A 22506-nucleotide genomic window follows, 5' to 3' on the forward strand; every position below is an offset into this window, starting at 1 on the left:
TTGACCCTACTTCCCCCATGCAATCCTGTGCGCGGACATGCTTTGCCATCACTAATCCGCCTCATTCCCAATGCCCAGCTGCTCTATGTGCCTCATGACTGCCAGAAACCCTGCACACTGAAAGTTCACACGCGGTCATGTTTATGATATAAGGTGAGCTTTTGTTTTCTTTAATAGCGTTTAATTTCTTTTTGTAATCCCGTTTGAGGGGTCACGATCGAGGTCTCTAGTTAGCTACCGTGCATATTGATATGGTGTGGAGAGTTCACTGACAGCTTGTTGGTCGGAAGCACGCAACCTGCTACTGGCAAAGCATCCAATATCGGACAAGACCTCGCTCTCCGAAATTGATGATTGAACCGATTTGTACCTGAGAAGAAAGTATTTGTAACGTTGCGTCAACCGGGTTAACGAGTCCGTGGCGGCCGCGTTAAGCGTCGCGTTATGGAGAGTTTACCCCTTACTAACGTTAACTAGGCTAATTCAGCCTGAAGCCATTACTGTATAGTGAACATTTCCAAACTATATCGTACCTTACGTTGCTCTGTAACACGGCTGTAAGTGAAATGACAGTGCTAATTTACCTCTTGTACTAATCTATAAAATAAGAGTAGGAGTAATCGGTGACCCAGAGCAGAGCGCTGGTGGGCGAAAGCAACGTTCTAAACACAACATATAGCGCTAGCAAAGCAACGGTGGGCATGGCGAACTGATCGATGCCCCACAGATCCATTACATAATAACTAAACAGGTGCTCGTGTATTACTGTTGTACCATATATTGTACGCTTAGTTAGCTGCCTCTGAGTTAACATACATGTCCGATAATGGGTACATTAGCATTATTTATGGTGGGCGTGGATTTACCCCTCTATTAGCTTCAACTATGGTACCGCTTCAGCAGGACAAACACACCTTTAAACACTTGCTTTGCTTGCTAGCTAAATGGCTACCAATGCCAGTCTGAAAGATATGTTGTTCACAATGTAGTTAACTCTAATCTAGTTGCTCTAGCATCCGCTAGCTAGATGTGCCATATGGTCGAGCTGTAAGCATCGATTAGTGTGGTCTGATCGCAGTGGATTAACTAACGTCTGTTGCCATCAGCAACTGTCACAACATTGTAGTAGCGTTAGTCTAAATTACATTACCTGTAAACCTTTGTGCATAACATAGCGTGGACTCAAGCTATTAAACATGGAGCACATTGTTTAGTATGTTCATTGTAATGAGTTACAAGTCATCACTAACAGTGCGTTTACCAAAGTAAACACAGTACACATTAGCCTCATAGATCCTCATTTAGACATGGATCATGAGGCTTAAAGCCTCGTTAGTTTTCTTTCCCCATAGAGACCTCTTACAGTACAATATTAAATTAATAAAACATTTACATATTCTCTGTTAAGCCTGTATGTTTGACACAACAATCCTGTCATGTGTGATATTACATTTATCATAATCATTAATCCAATCTTACACCTGTACTAACTCCACTGTTCACTATTGTTTATTAAGTAAACAATAATTTGTTTCTCTACTGATAAAGCTGTGTTGTATGAATAGGAGCCTGCAGTCAGAGCTTGACATACAGAAGCAGAAGTGAAGGAACCGCCCATCAATGGGCAACCCCACCCCTACAGTTGATGTACTGTGAGTAAGAAGTGAGTGGACCAGAAATACTGTAGCCTATTGCCATGGAGGACACTCAGCCCAAACCTGCTACTCCGGAACCCACCCGGGCCCCGAGTCCAGCACCAAGTCCAGCCCGTAGTCCAGCCCGTAGTCCAGCCCGTAGTCCAACACCAACGCCAGTATCCCTGCCAACAACCGGCCCACTACTGGACTTAATTCCTTTGCCTGCAACAAACAATGTGGAGGTATAGTAATTTAATCATTACAATCTCTGACAATGTTATCTGTTTTTACGGCCTTGACAAAACTGAAAAGGGTGTTTTATAAACTAATATTATGTATTGTATTTTTATGGGTAAATTAAACAGCTATTTGCTTTTATTAACACACCAAATAATTTAAAGCTACATATAAATGATGTGGTTGCTGCCATTTGGCTTTGCTTTTTTGTCACTCACAGTAGTCAATCGAGGTTGTTGTTTGACTTATTCTATGTTTAAAAACACTGCCCTCTAACCTTGTAAAATTCATTATTCTGTAAGAGATAATTTGTTCATAATTTGTTGCTGTAATTTGAATATTATAATTAACCTAAATACAGCCAATGGCAAAGGCAAATCTTTGAGCTAATGTACCCACCTGGGCAATATAACTAGGAAGGTGTTCAGGGAGGTGCAGTTATCAACATGTTCATATCTCTCTATTATTTGCCAAGAAACAATAATCTATTGTCTAATGGCATGACGTACCACTATATCAACAATAGCAATAAGGAACAAGATATTAACCTAATACGTGTTCAGAAAGTAAAGAGGCTTTGGGTACATACGCAACACATTTTCAAACCTTTCATCAAAAATATAATAAAATATTTGTCAATGTGTCACAAGGAAACTCTTTAACTGAAATTGCGTTTTTAAAGCTTCATTTTACATGGACAGCCTTTATATTATGTGGGAGTTAAGGCAACTAACGAACACAATGTCCACCAGGCAAAAGAACAAGTATTCTGACCTTTCTTTTACAGCACCTAAATGTGAACCAGATCCAAGTGGTGGTACGACGCTGTTCTAGTCCAAATGTCACGGAGGAGACCACCTTTTTTATCCCACGAAACCCTGCAGTGGATGCTGCCACAAACACAGACCCGCCCGTGGTCTGCTGCCCCTTGCTCGCTAGATTTTGTCCATGTCCCCCAAGAGGACTCCTGGCCTCTCTTGTTACTAAAGGTAAGCATGGTTTCTACTTGTCTCAGTGACCTGAAAATGAATTGTTTGTCACTTTGTACTTTTAAATAGGACTGAACAATTGCAGACTTTCTTTTACATTTGGAACTATTAAATGTCAGCAATGTGGTAGATGAAAACATGTATATTAACACACACTCGCTTTATTTTAAGTTCACATTATAAAAAACACATGGATACAGACAGGGACACATGACATGACCCAATAATAATCTGACATCTGTCTCCTGTTTTTCCTGCAGTCCTTCTGGCAGGTGTGCTCTTTGGAGTGGTATGGTCTATCACCGAGGATGAGTGTCTTCCAGGGGGAAACCTGTTCGGAATCACAATCCTCTTCATCTGCGCAGTCATTGGTGGCAAAGTGGTGGCTCTCATCCGTCTGCCCAAACTTCCGCCATTTCCACCTCTCCTTGGTAATTTAGTGGTTATGCTTTATGTGCCGGTCAGATTATGTGCCTGTACTGCAGCTTCATTTACTACGTATTGCAACATTTGGTGACAAATCAATCTACTGACTGAGTCATTCCACCTTTGTCATTGATTCAAAAAGAGAAACAAATAAAAAAAACACATAAGGTCAAAAGGGAGTTCCTGATTAACTCTACAACCATGTTACTCACTTGTTCCGTTAAAGGTCAGGTTTACATTAGCCACTTTAGTATTTGGCTGGTATTGTGTTTTGCTTATATTCGTTGAATTGGTAGTTTACATGATAAGGGTCCTGTTAGTTTAAAAAAAATGTAAGAACTTTTTACCTGACCATGCCATCTGCTGCGCCCCAATCAAGATAAAAATCAAGGAACCTGGAGCCACTCCTTATTTGCAATAACATCAAAAGCTAGATTGAAGTACAATATAGTAACACACTCCACGTTCTGTCTATCTAAACTTGATTTCCTGTGTCTTTCATGAACAGAGTATTGTTTTATACCTGTTTAGCGTCTGTTTTTGTTAACAATATTAGAATATTGTGATGAGTTCAAAGTCTTCTCTCACTCTTTAACTATTTTAAATATTTACTGGTCTTTCTCTGATTATATTTTAAACCCCATTTATATAGATGTAATCATAATGTTCTTAAATGCAGCATCATTTTTACATTTCTCAATATGTGTATGTGTAGCATTTTTATTAGAGATATAAGGCACATCGCAGTATTACAGAGAGCCTCAGGTGTCCAATATTGAGTGCTGTAAGTTCAAAAAGCAACAGGTGGTTATTATTCTTGTTCTCTATCTGTGTAAATCCTGAATGATCATCTTTCGTCTCTCACGCTCTCTGCTGTGTTGCAGGTATGCTGCTGATGGGTTTTTTGCTGAGAAACATCCCAGTTATAACAGACGGGGTGTACATTGACTACAGGTGGTCTGCATCACTGAGGAACATCGCTCTGGCTGTCATTCTGGCCAGAGCTGGTCTGGGTCTGGATCCCATGGTACGCCACACACTTCAGTATTGAATCTTAGTATCTGCACACAGAAATGATTAGAGACATATGATAATAAACTACTGGTCCCATCTCTTTGCACAATCCAAAAATATTCAATTTCCACTGATATGGGAAAAGCATGCAAATCTTAGCCTTGTCCTGTTCACGACCTTGTCCCTGATTTTCCGCTTCCTAACAAAAGTGCCAGATCAGACGCAAATTGGCGCACAAACGCTATGTTTTAACTGTATAAAGAGCACAAGACCTTGAGGGGAAACTTTGCAGAGGTGACCTGTATGTGCTATGTGTTACATTTGCAGCATGGACCAAAGTTGTGTGCTATTAATAGTAAAGACTTGTGGATAGGCTATGTGTGGCCATGTGTTCTCATTCACTGTCTCTCCCAGTGTGAGCTGAAGACACGGTAAAGGGGAGACCTGGAAAAGCCGCCTGTATTATCGCATATTCCTCCTGGTGAAATATCTTATAATGTGTGACACTGTTGTTGAACAGTTATATAGTGTAAACGACACCTATTTTTAAAACAGCAAGTTGTGTAGGTGAAAAACAGTACTGCTATCTCACAACCACAAACGTATTTTAGTGGTAACTCTGCTTTTGCAAAATAGCTAATTTCTGTCCATTTTCAGATGCATCAGTCAATTAATCAACAAATCATTCTGCACTTTTAAGCATCATTACACATGTTAATCCTCTCATCATCTCTACTTAAAGGTTATTAATTTACTATAACAAACTGAATGATTTATGTGTCTGTTGACAGGCTCTGAGGAAACTGAAAGCGGTGTGTTTACGTCTGGCAGCTGGGCCCTGCATTATAGAGGCTTGCACCACAGCGCTGATCTCCCATTTCCTCATGGGCCTGCCCTGGGTTTGGGGCTTCATCCTCGGGTAAATACATCACCGACCACTCTCTTCCATCTCCAGCTTAGTGTTCTACATAATTACAAGCTGTGTATTTTCATTACAGTATGTCTAGGGCAGACCCGTAACAGTGAGGATAAAGACAGTACAAAGAGAGACCGGGGTACTATTAAAAATGAACAAAAAAAATATTACATTTTTATTAAAAGCTTTTATTTAATCTGAAATCAACTTAAATGCAGACTGATTTAGTTGGTGTCCTCTTTTTAAAAATGTTTTTTTTAACAGAAATAAGATAACTAATTGTAATTCAAACCATATTTCCATTACCTACTGAGCAGACTGTTCAGCTCACTGAGCATCAGGAGCAGTTTACAACACAGTGAAAGTGTCTCGCCTGTCAAGATATGGAAGGCTGAACTTTGATGACAAAGATAAGTTAGACTGTTACTGTACAACACAGTGTTCCCGACAAGGAACATGTTCCCATGAAGCAGAAAACAAGAAAACACACTGCTCCCTGAGAGTCTCTAGATCACATTACATTTCTAACCTTGTGTCCTCTGACTTTTTGACTGATGTATAATGGGTTTGGGCAAAAGGCAAACACATTGACAATTGAAATCAAGATTATTTCATGGATTATGTCTTTTCTTTGCCAATCTTTTCCTGGAAAATAAGTGCCTTTCATCTTTTTGTTTAGTCAGCATTCGTAAGTAGGTGAAATGCATTATCAGGCTTTTTACTCAGATGGCCTTCACGTCAGAGGATAGGGGTTATAACGTTTGTTTGTACAAGCTAACTTAAATTATGGCCAGTGCCAACAAAAGGGCATTTTGGAGGCTAGTGTGTCATCTTAAAAATATGAATTTTGGACAAAGACAATTAGCAGAATATTAATGATTGGACCTGTCAAAATTAAGAAAATTAGTGTATGTTTACATGCAGTCAAATGATCATTGTCAAATAATCAAAATCATGTGTTACATTTTGGCCAATATCAGTTCACAGCTACAGTATAAGCTACATATCATGCTGCAGGAATGCCTGCCTTTTGATATCTACAAAGTGTGTTAATAGGCTGATGCTTTCAAAAGTTGTCCTTTATTTGTTTCAAGTGATCCATCTTCTGATTTCCACCTTGCAGCTTTGTCTTGGGCGCTGTGTCTCCAGCAGTTGTGGTTCCCTCCATGCTGCTGCTGCAGAAGGACGGTTACGGCGTGGAGCAGGGCATCCCCACCCTGCTGATGGCTGCCGGCAGTTTTGATGACATTCTCGCAATCACAGGGTTCACCACATGTCTGAGCGTGGCCTTCGCAACAGGTAACCTGTTTTATGAGTTCATATGTGGAGGAGTGAAGATAAATAATGCTGACTTCAATGTTCTCTTATAGAAAGTGCTAAACCACCTGATCTCCAGGGGAGGGGCATTGGGTTCAGTGTACTGAAGTGTATGTCAGCACTGAGAAGCATCTGACATAAAAAGATTCTATCTGTAGTTTGTCAGGAGCTCAGCAGAGGGTGTGAGTGTGCAGTTTACTCTTTTGATATTTTGCGCCAAGTGACATTTTGAGTTTCATATCTGCAGTTTACCACAATGTAGGACATAACTAAAGAGCGTTAAACTGTCAGAGTTTGGTTCAGTTTATACTATTATTTCATATTTCTCTTGCTGATCCTTTTAGGCTCCACTTGGTTCAACATCCTGCGAGGAGTGCTAGAAGTGGGCGGTGGGATGGTTGCTGGGATTCTTCTTGGCTTCCTCATCCAGTACTTTCCCAGTATGGACCAGGTACACTTGCTCTTGAGGCATTACTCTGATATTAGCTGGTTTTACTACCTTGCTAAGTCACCCTTACGCCACTTGACACCACAGCCTGTGTGAAACAACTTGGGTACAGCCAACAAAGGCTTGAAAAATCTAGTTCCACTTCTGGTTTGAAATGATTAACGCTGAGGAATGTTTATGAGGGCACCTTGAATGTACCTAAATTAGGAAGTATACAGAAATAGTCTTAAATTCAATTACATAAACACATGATGAAATACCATTTTCCAAAATCCTGAATACGAAAACATATATTTAAAAATATGTATAAAGATATGTATACAAATATGTATATACCCATATATACACAATCAAAATACACATTTATACATACAGTGGGGCAAAAAAGTATTTAGTCAGCCACCAATTGTGCAAGTTCTCCCACTTAAAAACACTACTCCGCTCCTACGCTCGCTTCACTGGCTTCCGGTAACTGCTAGAATCCACTTCAAGACACTGGTACTTGCTTACCATGCTGCGAATGGATCTGGCCCTTCGTACATCCAGGACATGGTTAAACCGTACACCCCAGCGCGTGCACTACGCTCTGCATCAGCCAAACGACTCGCTGCGCCCTCGCTGCGAGGGGGACCCAAGTTCCCAACAGCGAAAACACGTGGGTTTGCTGTCCTGGCTCCAGGATGGTGGAATGAGCTCCCCATTGACATCAGGACGGCAGATAGCTTGCACATCTTCCGGCGCAAACTGAAAACTCATCTCTTTCGACTCCACTTCGAGCGATATAACTATTAACGAAGCACTTTTATACTAATAAAGGACTGGCTTTTCTAAAGCCAGTTGAGTAGCACTTGAAATGTTTTTGCTCTATGAAACCTGATGTACTTTTATGATTCTGTTTTCTTCAAGTTGTATTTTGTTGGACGAACACACTTATTGTAAGTCGCTTTGGATAAAAGCGTCAGCTAAATGCAATGTAATGTAATGTAAAAAGATGAGAGAGGCCTGTAATTTCCATCCTAGGTACACTTCAACTATGAGAGACAGAATGGGGGGAAAGAATCCAGGAAATCACATTGTAGGATTTTTAATGAATTAATTGGTAAACTCCTCGGTAAAATAAGTATTTGGTCACCTACAAACAAACAAGATTTTTGTTTCTCTCAGACCTGTAACTTCTTCTTTAAGAGCCTCCTCTGTCCTCCACTCGTTAACTGTATTAATGGCACCTGTTTGAACTCGTTATCAGTATAAAAGACACCTGTCCACAACCTCAAACAGTCACACTCCAAACTCCACTATGGCCAAGACCAAAGAGCTGTCAAAGGACACCAGAAACAAAATTGTAGACCTGCACCAGGCTGGGAAGACTGAATCTGCAATAGGTAAGCAGCTTGGTGTGAAGAAATCAACTGTGGGAGCAATTATTAGAAAATGGAAGACATACAAGACCACTGATAATCTCCCTCGATCTGGGGCTCCACGCAAGATCTCACCCCGTGGGGTCAAAATGATCACAAGAACGGTGAGCAAAAATCCCAGAACCACACGGGGGGACCTATTCAATGACCTGCAGAGAGCTGGGACCAAAGTAACAAAGGCTATCATCAGTAACACACTACGCCGCCAGGGACTCAAATCCTGCAGTGCCAGACGTGTCCCCCTGCTTAAGCCAGTACATGTCCAGGCCCGTCTGAAGTTTGCTAGAGAGCATTTAGATGATCCAGAAGAGGATTGGGAGAATGTCATATGGTCAGATGAAACCAAAATAGAACTTTTTGGTAAAAACTCAACTTGACGTGTTTGGAGGAGAAAGAATGCTGAGTTGCATCCAAAGAACACCATACCTACTGTGAAACATGGGGGTGGAAACATCATGCTTTGGGGCTGTTTTTCTGCAAAGGGACCAGGACGACTGATCCGTGTAAAGGAAAGAATGAATGGGGCCATGTATCGTGAGATTTTGAGTGACAACCTCCTTCCATCAGCAAGGGCATTGAAGATGAAATGTGGCTGGGTCTTTCAGCATGACAATGATCCCAAACACACCGCCCGGGCAACGAAGGAGTGGCTTCGTAAGAAGCATTTCAAGGTCCTGGAGTGGCCTAGCCAGTCTCCAGATCTCAACCCCATATAAAATCTTTGGAGGGAGTTGAAAGTCCGTGTTGCCCAGCGACAGCCCCAAAACATCACTGCTCTAGAGGAGATCTGCATGGAGGAATGGGCCAAAAATACCAGCAACAGTGTGTGAAAACCTTGTGAAGACGTACAGAAAACGTTTGACCTCTGTCATTGCCAACAAAGGGTATATAACAAAGTATTGAGATGAACTTTTGTTATTGACCAAATACTTATTTTCCACCATAATTTGCAAATAAATTCTTTAAAAATCAGACAATGTGATTTTCTGGATTTTTTTTTTTTTCTCATTTTGTCTCTCATAGTTGAGGTATACCTAGAATGAAAATTACAGGCCTCATCTTTTTAAGTGGGAGAACTTGCACAATTGGTGGCTGACTAAATACTTTTTTGCCCCACTGTATGCACACATTAAGACCTAAATAAAAGCACAACAATCAATATATACAAAATAATAGTCACTTCAATATCTAGAGAAATGTAGCTCTCTATAGCAGCGTAAAAAAAGTGTCAACCACCATTATGTAAAATGTCATTAACTACCTCAAACGGACTTTATAAGTGTTATATGGAGCATTTTGTGTTTTGAGATTTGTTCATGTTAAGATATTCTACATTTAATAATTGAGCGTCTTTCTCACACAGAAACACGTAGTAATGAAGCGATCCTTCCTGGTGCTGGGTCTGTCCGTCTTTGCCGTGTTTGGCAGCGGTGTGGCAGGGTTTCCGGGCTCTGGAGGCCTCTGCACACTGGTGTTGGCCTTCCTGGCTGGCCTCGGCTGGGGTTCAGAAAAGGTAACAACATATCCATGCCACATCGGTTTTATATACAGCATATTTGTTAGCTCGATATTTGCAATTTTCCATCTATTGGGTTGAATTATTCGACACGATTAACTCGACAGAAAAGTGTATATCATAAGGAATTATTGGAGCACATTGTTTACCAACCTACTGGGCTGTTAGTAGTTGTCTACACTGAAGCATGTAAAAGATAACATAACTCAATTTGTCTCTGTGTTGTTTTAAGGCACGTGTGGAGGAAGTGGTGGGCTGGGCATGGGACGTGTTCCAGCCTCTTCTCTTTGGACTGATAGGAGCAGAAATTCGTATCACTGAGTTGGAGGCATACACAGTTGGTGAGACGACCACACCCATACACACACAACATAAGACAGTGAGGTGGCTGTTATCACTTTGTGGGATTCAAATGAAGCTGTATGGATGTAAATATATTTCCATAAGCAAAAACAAGGCCCCTAGAACATTTAGATGTCCCTCTCTGTTTTGAGGTAATACTATTACCTTTGGAAAACATACCTGAGAATTCTTCTAAAAAAGTAATCTTATCCAAGCCACGACAAATGGTTAAAAAAAACTACATCATTTGGTGTTCTACAAGTAGCTGTATATTAAACACAACTACACATCATTTACTTGTAAAATGATTTGTTATGAATAAAAATATGACATGACTACAGAGCATCATCGTCTTTAGAAACATGTTAGTAACAAATAATCCCCTTGACCTCCCATTCAAAATAATTGTGTGGTGCTTTAAAAAGATATGAGCAGGTGGGTAATTCATTAAACCTCTATTATTCCAGTTTAGACTGCACTCTCTCTCTCTCAGATGGCTAGCATTGCTCAGCTTCTGGTCAAAAATATACCAGAATTGACATACTGTCACAACCCTTTACTTGAAATGTTTCTACTGTCAACTTTATGACAGCCAGGCTTTCTGTGTTATGATACATGAAATCAGAAACATCTCTGTTATTAAAAAGTATTTCAGTACTGTTAGGCCATTTACAAATGTCCTCCATGCTCTCAGTTTAATTTCCTTGTGTACTATACATTTACTCCGAGGTGTAAGAGTAAATATGACAGATGTATGGGCACATGCACCCTACATAACACACAGTTTAAACGTATTTCTAGTAGGGCCGTGTATAAGCAGCACATACTGTAAGCAGCCAGCCTGTGTGTATTTCTATATGTCACTGCTAATCTGCCACTCCTTACCCAAACCTGTTAAGAGGAAGTGCTGCTGATATACAATTGTTAATGAATAGAAGTCATATTGTGCAACACATCTGTATGAATCTTGTCTTTCTGCTTTTTAGGTCTGGGTATAGCCTCTCTGCTCATTGCCCTGCTGGTTCGAATACTGTTCACCTTTGTCTGTGTGCTGTGTGCGGGCTTCAACATGAAGGAAAAAGTGTTCATTGCCCTCGCATGGATGCCCAAAGCCACAGTGCAGGTACGTCAGCGATTAAACATTTGTCAGCAGTTCACTTATCTTTTCTGCAGAGGTGGGAAGTAATGGAGTACAAATACCTTGTTACTGTACTTAAGTACATTTTTCTGGTATCAGTACTTTACTCCACTACTTGTTTTTCTGACGACTTTTTACTTTTACTTCTTACATTTCTAACACAAATACCTGTACTTTCTACTTCTTACATTTTCAAAACAGGTTTGTTACTTTAGTTTTAATCTGTGTTTGGTGGCGTTGTAGCGTAGGTCTTATCCCTGACTGAATAAATTAAACTTTTTAGTTTAATGGAAATGGTTTTCTGACATCTGTTTCTTGTGATAAACGTTATCCTCAAGTACGCTAAAATCCTGTTCCATGGGTCTGTTTCCTTCCGCTAGCTGAGTCAAGATTTTCTCCACCTTATGATCTTTCTGTTGTTCTTCCCAAATTCTTTCGAGGGATATAGGAATACTCTCATTTTCACTCTGTTTTGTTGGAGAAGAGACAACACCCAGAGTTAGGGGAAATCCTTGAAAGGGCATCAGGGGCACAATTTAGTTTTCCTTTTCGGTATTCCACGACAAAGTCAAACCTTTGCAATCTTAGTGCCCATCTGATGAGGCGGCTGGAGGTTTTGGTTGATGACAGAACCCATTTCAAAGCAGAATGATCTGTAATGACTGTAAATAGCTTTAGCTCCAGGTAATGTTGCCATCTCTCCAAAGCCCAAATTATTGCAAGGCACTCCCTCTCTGTGACAGAGTAGTTCCTTTCAGCTCTGTTTAGGGTTCTGCTGGCATAGGCGAGAACTATTTCTGTCCCAGTTTCCGTTTTCTGAGTCAACACCGCTCCAAGACCTATACCACTTGCATCTGTATAGACAAAGAAAGGACAATCTGGATTTGGGTGACCCAAGATAGGCGGAGAGATCAAACTGGACTTCAGTTGATCAAAGGAATGCTGGCATGCTTGATTCCAGATGAAAGGTCTCTTTTTTTTTCAGGTCGTTCAAAGGCTGAGCAATTTTTGAGAAGTCGGGTACAAATTTATGATACCAGCCTGCTAGTCCCAAGAACCTCTGTACTTCCTTGAGATTAGTTGGTGCAGGGTAGGATCTTATTGCTTCGACTTTGTCAGGATCCGCACTGACTCCTTCTCCAGAGACAATATGGCCAAGAAATCTGATTTCTTTCATACAGAATCTGGACTTTTTTAGGTTGACTGTCAGATTGGCTTTGTGAAGTCGCTCCATTACAGTCTGCAGGCGCTCAAAATGCTGAGTCACAGATGATGAATAAACTATTATGTCATCAAGATAGACCAGGCAGATTACTCCCCGCAGGCCATCTAAGACTTTCTCCATTAGCCTTTGGAAGGTGGCAGGAGCATTCTTTAGACCAAAGGGCATGACATTGAAATGATACAAGCCACAGTGAGTGACAAAGGCAGTCTGTGCTTTACTTTCTGGATCCATCGGTACTTGCCAGTACCCACTGTTTAAGTCAATGGTGGAGAAAAGGGAAGCTCCAGAAAGTGATTCGAGGATTTCGTTAATGTTTGGTAAAGGGTATGCGTCAGTTTCTGTGACAGCATTAACTTTCCTAAAATCTACACAAAATCGGTGGCCTTCATCTTTCTTTGGTGGCAGAACTACAGGAGATGTTCATTCAGAATGGGAAGGTTCAATGACTCCTGAAGTAATCATCTCTCTTAATTGTTCTTCCACAATGGTTTGCTTCATAGGGGACATTCGGTAGGCCCTTTGCTTGATCGGTACACAGTTTGTGGAATAGATGGTGTGCTTCAACACATCGGTTTTACCAGGCTGATTTGTGCAGACCTGGGGTTTAGACTCAAGGAGCTGTCGTAATTGTTTCTTTTCTCCATCTTTTAAGTTTGCATCTGACACAGCGATGTTGATGTAATCTTTGACTGCCAGTCGCACCGGTTCCAAAGAGAGAAAGGGTGGTGGAACGGAGCTTATTAGGGAAAGACTTTGCCCTGGCTGATGCAGTGTTAGGTTTGTTTTTAAATATCTATTTCAAGGGATGTTGGCATTCCCTGGCTGGAAGGGGTAGATAACAGAGGGGTTGGACTTAAAGCAATACTCTTTATCAGCCACACTAATTATCATTCCAGTATCTGAAATGAAATTTAGACCAAGGACCACACCATAGGCTAGAGCTTTGGGCCCAAGGACAGCTATAGGGAGAGTGGACACTTGATTTTGTAGATTTACAGAGAGGTTTCCCCATCCAATGGGAGTGGCTGCTTCACCATTTGCCAGATACAAAGGACCTTCTTCCCATGGCTGGAGGTCGACATTTGATCCCTTTAACTCCATCCAGAGATACTCATGAATGAGAGTGTAGCTGGCTCCTGTGTCAACTATTGCTTTTCCACGCCAGGTACCTATGGAAATCGGTACAACTAGCTGTTGGGGACTAGAAGACGTGCCCAGCTGATTGTTTGTAGAAGTGGAATTTGACACATCCAACTTTTCTTGCTCTTGGGGGTGGCTTGATTGTTCTTTTTTTCCCGATTTTACAACTGACACTGAACCATTTCCAGGCATCCCTTTTTGTTTGGAAAATCGCTGAGGTGCCTTAGGTGCTTGCTGCCAGTAGGGATTAGGGGAAGTGCCAGGTGAACTGTACTGTGGGCAGGAACCAGGAACATGGTTACCTTGACATCTCCAGCACACAACAAAGTGGTGGGGTTTATCCACAGGCTGAGAGGGGTTAGGTTTAGGAACAGGGTTAACAGTCCTAACACTCATTCGCTTGTTATATTCTTGCTGCTGTTCACGGTCCTTTTCTAGTTGATGACCAAGACGGACTAAATCTTCAACATTTTCAACTTGACCTCTGAGCTGACTGGCAAGAAATGGTTTGATGTTTTTCAGAATCATTTTCACAATGCTGGCCTCTGTGAGAGAGGGGTTCCATTTTTTACAAAGAGCTCTATAAGAGAAAGCAAAATCTCTGATGGGTTCCTTCTCCTTTTGACTTCTTGTTCTTACACGTTCAGCTAGCTCGTCCTCATAATCTTCTGAGAGGAAAGCTGCAAGGAAAACGGTCTCAAACTGACTCCAGGAGGTTACTTTATTTCTAGCGATTTCCCACCAATCACGAGCAGTACCAAGAAGTACAGTTCGGAAGGTTGCAAGAATATCCGTGCTCGATAAGGGATGTAAGGCAAGAAAGTCATGGCATTTTGACAAGTAGTTGAGGGGGTCGGGATCATCATCAGGCCCTCCAAATGTTGGAAAAGTTAACCTAATATGATCACCTTTGATAACAGTTGCCGTTGCTGAGGATTTATCCAATAGACAAGAAGTGTTAGAGCTGGAAGAAGTAGAAATGGACTTTGCTTCCTTCAGAGAGTCCAGCTCGCCTTGAAGACCAGAGGTTTTTTGTTCAAGGTGTTGTATTTGTTCTTTACTTTCCACCTGCACTTTTCTCAGATTGGAAGCCAACTTGATGATATCATTGTGAATTTACTTCCATGGTTATTGATAGCCCAGTGATACTTTTTTGAGTATCGGTAAGACAACCGTTAAGCTCCTGTTGAATTTCCCTTTGGAATTGTTCCATCATGAAGCGCATCTGTGTTAGCTGCGAGGTTTCAGATTTTTTCAGTTCCTCTTCCACAACCATTTTGATTCCTTTCACGATGTTATCCATTTCTCTTTCCACCCGATCTTTATGAGATGTAGTCTTTGTGATGAGTTGACGATGATTTGCACTAATTTGATCTGCAAGACTCTTGAGATGCTCGTTCGTGGAATCCTGTACTCCCCTCAAACTCAGTGTGAGTTATTTTATTGACCGACTTTGTTCACCCATTTCTTTATGTAGCATGTCCCAATCTTGCTGGTGTTTTTCTGCAATCTAATTCAAACCTCGGGCAGGAGTAGGGATATATGCTGGAAACTCATGCTGACACTGAGATAGTGAATATGGTGAGGAAGATGATAGACTTAGGGCACCCTCTCCTGTTTTCGATGAGTGATGCACATCTTCAGTTTCCCACGCAAGAGATTGATTGACAGGGTCTAGATGAGGATTAGAGATCGGCCATGGGTGCCTATGGCGGTCAGGTGTCCCTATTAGAGGCTGAGCTGGAGTTAGAAAACAAGTGTGCACTACCTGCACCATGAGTAAATGTTGGGGTTTGCACATCAGGGGCTTCTATGTCATGTGAAACTGAGGGCAACCCTGAAGCAGGTGGTAGATCAGCCATAATGATGTGTGTGGGTGGTTATCTCTGAATGAAGTGTATGAACTGTGTACAACATACATTCACATAGTTCCTCAATAAATAAAACACTTAAACAGTCAAAGGCAATATGACAGATGGATAAATATTGCAGAGCATATACAAAACCCACCAAGCAAATATGCATGAAGAACAAGCACAATGTAATTATTTTCACTTTTAACTTATTTTCTTCATTTTTAACTTTATGTCAGGGGTTTGTGTCCCTTCGTGGTTGCCATTTCTGTAGCGTAGGTCTTATCCCTGACCGAATAAATTAAACTTTTTAGACACAGAAAAAGAGGGATAGCCCGGTGACCTAGCTACTGAATTTTACAAAGGAAAAATAATAAATCAATTCACTTTCAACATCAAATGTCTGTATTTTTGTTAACTCCAAATAATAACTCAGTACATCAAACAAACATACTCATGTCACAGACCATTTACCAGATAAACTTAACTCCAATACATACACAAACAAATAAGCCAAGTTAACTCACAAAACATCAATACATCCTGGGGATTGACTGTGAGTGAGTGTGGGGGAGGGGATAAGTCTGTTTTGTCCTTTGTCACTCAGTTTAGGAGTGTATTTCAGGGGATAAGGATGTGTGAAAGTAAAGTTGTAAAGTTCAGCTTTTCCAGTCCAGAATGTGGGGTGTGTGTGTGGGTAGAGTGCTAGAGGAGGAGAAATGATATTGGTGTAGTGAGAACTAGTGATTGCAGTTTGACACTGAAGCTTCGAACGGAGCTTCAACACTGGACTTCCTATTCCATAGAAGCAGTGCTTCGAAGCTTGCTTCAAATCACGTGACATGTGAGGTCCGAAGCAGCAACTGCTTCATTTCCTGAATGAATCACTTGACTGGTTCACGGTCCATTCACGCGATTCAATGCTCTGCCTCGTCTCGATTCTGACCGGTTGAAACAGTTTCAAACTTGAGTGCTTCAACACTTTATGACCGCTCTAAACAATGCACAATGTGTGGGTTGTTGTCGTAGTTTGCGTTGTTGCTGTTGAGTTGTTGTTGGTATTGCATTTTATATCATTATAGAGCAAGCCAGGAAGAAAGATTGGTCGTTCTGGCTCGGGAAACACTTCGAAATGTGGAGAAGTTGTGAACAAAAAGACAATTATCAGTAATATAAAAACAGTTAAATATTTCAAGCAATAGATAGCCCAGTGGGTACAGCCGGCGGCCCGAATGCGGCGATGTCCTCCGCGCAGCTGGTTCAAATCCCGGAATGGACGTATTTTAATCATTGCTTTTCAACTTGAATCACTGATAAAAGGCCCTCTCCGCCCAAAAACATGTCAAGCACTCTCTAGTCTCTTCTCAATAACCCAATACACACAATTATCAATCTTTAATTGCAAATAACTGCCCAAGGACAAGTTAAGGTAAAACCTAATAGAGGTGTCATACATAATAACCTAATAAAAGTAAATATAACAACTACTACAGTGCAACAAAACAGGAATATTAAATGTGGTCTCTTAAACATAAGATCTCTAGCATCTAAAGCAATATTGGTAAATGATTTAATATCAGATTATAATATTGATATATGCTGTCTCACTGAAACTTGGTTGAGACATGAAGAATATGTCAGCATAAATGAGGCCACTCCACCCAGCCATATCAATACTCATATTGCCCGAGGCACGGGCCGAGGAGGTGGAGTTGCAGCAATCTTTGACTCAAGTTTACTTATCAATACTAAACCAAAATTAAATTATACCTCCTTTGAAAGTCTCGTTTTTAGTCTTACGCATCCGACCTGGAAAACTTTGCAGCCAATCTTATTTGTTACAGTGTACCGTGCACCAGGTCCTTATTCAGAATTCTTATCTGAATTCTCTGAGTTTTTATCAACTTTGGTTCTTAAAACAGATAAAGTAATTATCGTAGGTGACTTTAATATTCATGTTGACGATGATAAAAATAGCCTTACTGTTGCATTTAACTCTATATTAGATTCTGTTGGTTTTTGTCAGAGTGTAAATAAACCAACCCACTGCTATAATCACACTCTCGACCTTGTTCTGACTTATGGTATTGAAATTGAGCAACTATTAGTCGAACCGCATAATCCTGCTTTATCAGTAACTTTTGAAGTACTGTTACGAGACTACAAAGCATTAGTCAAAAGCTCCTGCAGCAGAAACCTATCTGTTAGTGCTATAGCCAAATTTAAGGAAGAGATTCCACCAATACTTAACTCGATAGCATGTCTGCATGTAAGGGAGGAAACTTATACAAAATGTACACCACCCCAAATTGATCATGTTGTTGATAGTGCTACAGATGCGCTGCGAATAAAATTAGACTCTGTTGCTCCTTTGAAAAAGAAGAAAATAAAACAACATAGATTAGCTCCATGGCATAATGCCGAAACCCGCAAAATAAAGCAAAAGTCGAGACAACTTGAAAGGATATGGCGTTCCACTAAACTTGAAGAATCTCGTTTAATTTGGCATATTACTCTCAATGAATATAAGAAAGCACTGCGTAAAGCGAGAGCAGCCTACTACTCTTCATTAATAGATGAGAATAAGAATAATGCAAGATTTCTTTTCAGCACTGTAGCCAGGCTGACAGAGAGCCACAGCTCGATTGAGCCTTCTATTCCCATAGCACTCAGTAGTAATGATTTTATGTGCTTTTTTAACGATAAAATTGTTACTCTTAGAAACAAAATTAATGACCTCTTGCCTTTGACCAGTATAGTGTTATCAACAGCTCCCGGAAACGTAAGTTCTAATATTACACTAGATAGTAAACTAGAATGCTTTTCAGCCATAAACCTTGAACAATTAAATTCAATGATTCTCTCTTCTAAACCATCAACGTGTATGTTAGACCCAATTCCAACTAAGCTGTTGAAGGAAGTTTTTCCATTAATTAGCACTTATTTATTAAATATTATGAATATGTCTTTATTATCAGGCTATGTTCCACAATCATTCAAAGTAGCAGTGATAAAACCGCTTCTTAAAAAGCACAACCTCGATCCAGAGGTTTTAGCCAATTATAGACCTATTTCCAATCTTCCGTTCCTCTCAAAAATTCTTGAGAAAGCGGTCGCAAAACAGTTGTGTGATTACTTAAAAAACAATGATTTATTTGAAGATTTTCAGTCTGGCTTTAGAACACATCATAGCACAGAGACAGCTCTGGTTAAAGTCACAAATGACATTCTAATAGCCTCTGACAAGGGACGTGTCTCTATTCTTGTTTTGCTCGATCTCAGTGCTGCATTTGATACTATCGACCATGATATCTTATTGCAAAGACTAGAGCACTTAGTTGGCATACAGGGAACTGCTTTAGACTGGTTTAGGTCCTATCTATCTGAACGCTCTCAGTTTGTATGTGTCAATGATGAATCTTCCACGCAAACCAAACTTAGCCATGGAGTGCCACAGGGCTCAGTGCTCGGACCTATTTTGTTCACATTATATATGCTTCCGTTAGGCAATATTATAAGGAATCATTCTGTAAACTTTCATTGTTATGCGGATGATACTCAACTATATTTATCAATCAAGCCTGATGAAATTAATCATCTAAATAAAATTCAAGACTGCCTTAAGGACTTAAAAACGTGGATGACCTTAAACTTTTTGATGTTAAACACGACCAAAACTGAAGTTATTGTACTTGGCCCGAAGAATCTACGAAACAAATTATCTAAGGATATACTAACTATGGATGGCATTAATTTGGCCTCCAGTGAGACTGTAAGGAATCTTGGTGTTATATTTGATCAGGATTTATCCTTTAACGCCCACATAAAATCAATTTCAAGGACCGCCTACTTCCATCTACGTAACATTGCAAAAATCAGGCATATCTTGCCTCAAAACGATGCAGAGAAACTAGTCCATGCATTTGTTACTTCAAGGCTGGATTATTGTAACTCTTTATTATCAGGGTGTACCAAGAAGTCAGTCAAGTCGCTTCAGCTGATTCAAAATGCTGCAGCTCGTGTACTAACCAGAGTTAGGAAAAGGGACCACATTACTCCTGTTCTGGCTGCCTTACACTGGCTCCCTATAGAACACAGGATAGAATTTTAAATTCTTCTTCTCGCCTACAAAGCCCTTAATGGGCAGGTGCCATCTTACCTCAAATAACTCATTATACCCTACTGTCCTACTAGGGCATTGCGTTCCAAGAATGCAGGGTTGTTGGTTGTTCCTAGAGTCTCTAAAAGTACAATGGGAGCCAGAGCCTTTTCTTATCAAGCTCCACATTTGTGGAATCAGCTTCCAGTTTGTGTTCGGGCGGCAGACACCCTATCCGTTAAAGCTTATAGTTAGGGCTGATTAGATTCAGCCCCTAGTTTTGCTGATATAGGCTTAGTTTGTCGGGGGACATCTTACTTCTTCCTTCTCTCTGTCTATACCTGTGTACTCTCATGTTCCGATTAACCCAGCTTCCCCAAATGTCTTTCTTTTTGGTGTCTATATACGCCGGGATCCGGAGTCATGGATGATCGCGAGCCCTGGATCATAGGTCCTGGATGGATATCCTCGTGGATTCATTTTCCTATTATACACACATGCATTTCCAAACATTTGGACTACCTATGTTGCAAATGTATTATCTTTTCAATTTACACACGGCATCTATTGCACGTCTGTCCGTCCTGGGAGAGGGATCCCTCCTCTGTTGCTCTCCCTGAGGTTTCTCCCATTTTTCCCTTTTAAACTGTGGGTTTTCTTTGGAAGTTTTTCCTTGTACGATGTGAGGGTCTAAGGACAGAGGGTGTCATACTGATATTTTGTACAAACTGTAAAGTCCACTGAGACAAATGTAACATTTGTGATATTGGGCTATATAAATAAACATTGATTGATTGATTGAAATAGAACATGATATTCAGTCTTAGTGTGTGTGTGTGTGTGCATCGAATATTTTTCAAGGCAAAGATACGTTAAACCCACTGCAGCCTTGCACTTCGCCAGGAGAGGTCGCTGTAACTGAAGCTTCGAGAAATGAACCTATTTCCGACACAATTGTCCAAGTGGTTCGACGCTTCATTTTGCCATCACTAGTGAGAACCACTTATCTGAGGGTGACAGGCCAGAATAGCTCACTGGATTGCAGGGTTAACTTGGAAGGGGAAAGTTGAATGTTTCCCCAACAGCTCCTGGGTTCAGTGGCAAAAACTCCCAAAAAATAGCCTGATTCAGCAGATGAAGTCCTCAAGAATCCACTTTTCTCCTTGTTCGATTCCGACTTCCTCTTGCTTCTTTCTCCCTCTTTCGAATGACATGCTGTCCTCCTTTTAACAGCACACAGGTGCCAATCATTCTCTTGATTGTTTCCTCTAGTTTCTCTCAGGGGTGCTTGATTAGCCACTCCCCTTTTTCTCAGGGAATCTTTAGGAGTGGGTTTACTTTCTCCCTGTCCTGCTACAGCGTGATCACTATTATTTATAGTCATTGCGTGCCTATTGATTTTAACACGATCCGTGTATCCATCATTTCCTGGTCTTGTCACGATCTGTCTGTGTTGTGTTTTGTCTTGACTAGATCTGTCTTTGGTTTTCTGTCTGTGTTGTGTTTTGTCTGGTTTAGATCTGTCTGTGGTTCCCTGTCGTTAGTTTTCCTGGTGTGTCTAATTTACCCGATTGTGTTCACCTGGTGTCCCTGTGTTTTCTCCTCCCTCCTCACCTGTGTCTTGTTTGTATGATTAGTCTTGTGTGTATTTAAGTTCTGGTTTTTCTGTCTGTCTTTGTCGGTTCGTCTTGTGTAATGACTTGGTCTGCGGTGAGTGTTCTGTTCAGTCTTTGTTTATAGTTTAGCCTTGAAATAAAGGAGTTATTTTTGTCACTTTTATCTGCATTTGGGACCTGCTTCCTACACACACCGTAACAGGTCTTCTCTAAACAAGAGGGACCAATGAGAACTTTGTCATTTTACTGCTGTTCAGCATCGAAACATTCATTAGCTAACAATGACATTATTGTTCTATTAATAAAAAGTGAGGTCAGTTACTCTTTAAAACAGCTGGTAGTTATGGGTACTTTTACCTTAAGTACATTTCGAAAGCCCATACTACTTTACTTTTACTTGAGTAAAGAAGTTTAGTCAGTACTTCTACTTTTACCAGAGTATTTCTAAACACGAGTATCTGTACTTCTACTTGAGTAAAGGATGTGTGTACTTTTGCCATCTCTGCTTTTCTGGGAGTTTTAATTTCTGCTCAGTTTAGAATTTTTACAGGAAATCATTTCTGTAGTTCATATCTGCAAAACATGTTCTGTCTGTATGGACATTTAAATGTGTTTTATGTTGTAATTGAGAATGGAAGAAATCACTGTTTTTGTTTTGCTCTCTTCAGGCGGCCATAGGCTCCACAGCTTTGGACATGGCCCGGTCGAAGGACGACAAGGTGTTGCAGAAGTACGGCATGGATGTGCTTACTGTGGCTGTGCTGGGCATCCTGCTCACTGCCCCTGTAGGAGCTCTGATCATAGGGCTCACTGGACCTCGTCTGCTGCAGAAACCAAAGAACTCTGCCTGTGGTGAGCGAGTCAAACCCAATGTATCAGCCTTTTTCTTAGGTAGGTAAAGTCCTACATTCATCAAGTCCACTCCGCTTAACACTGCTCTCGGACGTCACTGCACCTTTTTGTTTGAATACTGAATATACTTTTTACCTTCATGATAGATGCGTCCAGTCAGACAATGATTTGCATAGATTCTATTTACCCTGTCATTCATCCATGTATTTTACATCCACACAACAGTGGCATTGTTTCTGTTATAGTGTAGGTACACTGGATTAACCACAGTGCAAACGTTGAACACATGGTTGTACACTTTTCTTTGTTTACAACAGAGTCTG

The 22506-nt window shown here is 40.7% G+C and overlaps 1 protein-coding gene across 7 annotated transcripts in view; it reads left to right on the top strand.

Annotated features, from left to right (window-relative positions):
- Positions 1-7: 7 nt before the first annotated feature.
- si:dkey-162b23.4 (sodium/hydrogen exchanger 9B2) overlaps positions 8-22506 on the top strand; it is a 26222-nt gene continuing 3723 nt past the window's right edge. For 2 of the 7 annotated variants that reach the window (XR_004568983.1, XM_034216452.1), the window contains exons 1-12: positions 8-153; positions 1566-1879; positions 2662-2863; positions 3124-3294; positions 4174-4316; positions 5095-5222; positions 6343-6518; positions 6881-6987; positions 9766-9915; positions 10151-10259; positions 11247-11383; positions 22000-22183. Coding sequence is in view for 6 of the 7 variants with exons in the window: in XM_034216452.1 (XP_034072343.1) it covers positions 1697-1879; positions 2662-2863; positions 3124-3294; positions 4174-4316; positions 5095-5222; positions 6343-6518; positions 6881-6987; positions 9766-9915; positions 10151-10259; positions 11247-11383; positions 22000-22183 (1690 nt within the window). In the remaining variant the exon portion in view is untranslated. Of the gene's footprint in view, positions 154-182; positions 558-1565; positions 1880-2661; positions 2864-3123; positions 3295-4173; positions 4317-5094; positions 5223-6342; positions 6519-6880; positions 6988-9765; positions 9916-10150; positions 10260-11246; positions 11384-21999; positions 22223-22506 lie in introns of those variants that run through there. The other 5 variants (XM_034216449.1, XM_034216451.1, XM_034216453.1 and 2 more) reach the window with 5 other exon arrangements.

Source organism: Gymnodraco acuticeps, unplaced genomic scaffold (genome assembly GCF_902827175.1).
Source record: "Gymnodraco acuticeps unplaced genomic scaffold, fGymAcu1.1, whole genome shotgun sequence".
NCBI classification, from domain to species: domain Eukaryota; kingdom Metazoa; phylum Chordata; class Actinopteri; order Perciformes; family Bathydraconidae; genus Gymnodraco; species Gymnodraco acuticeps.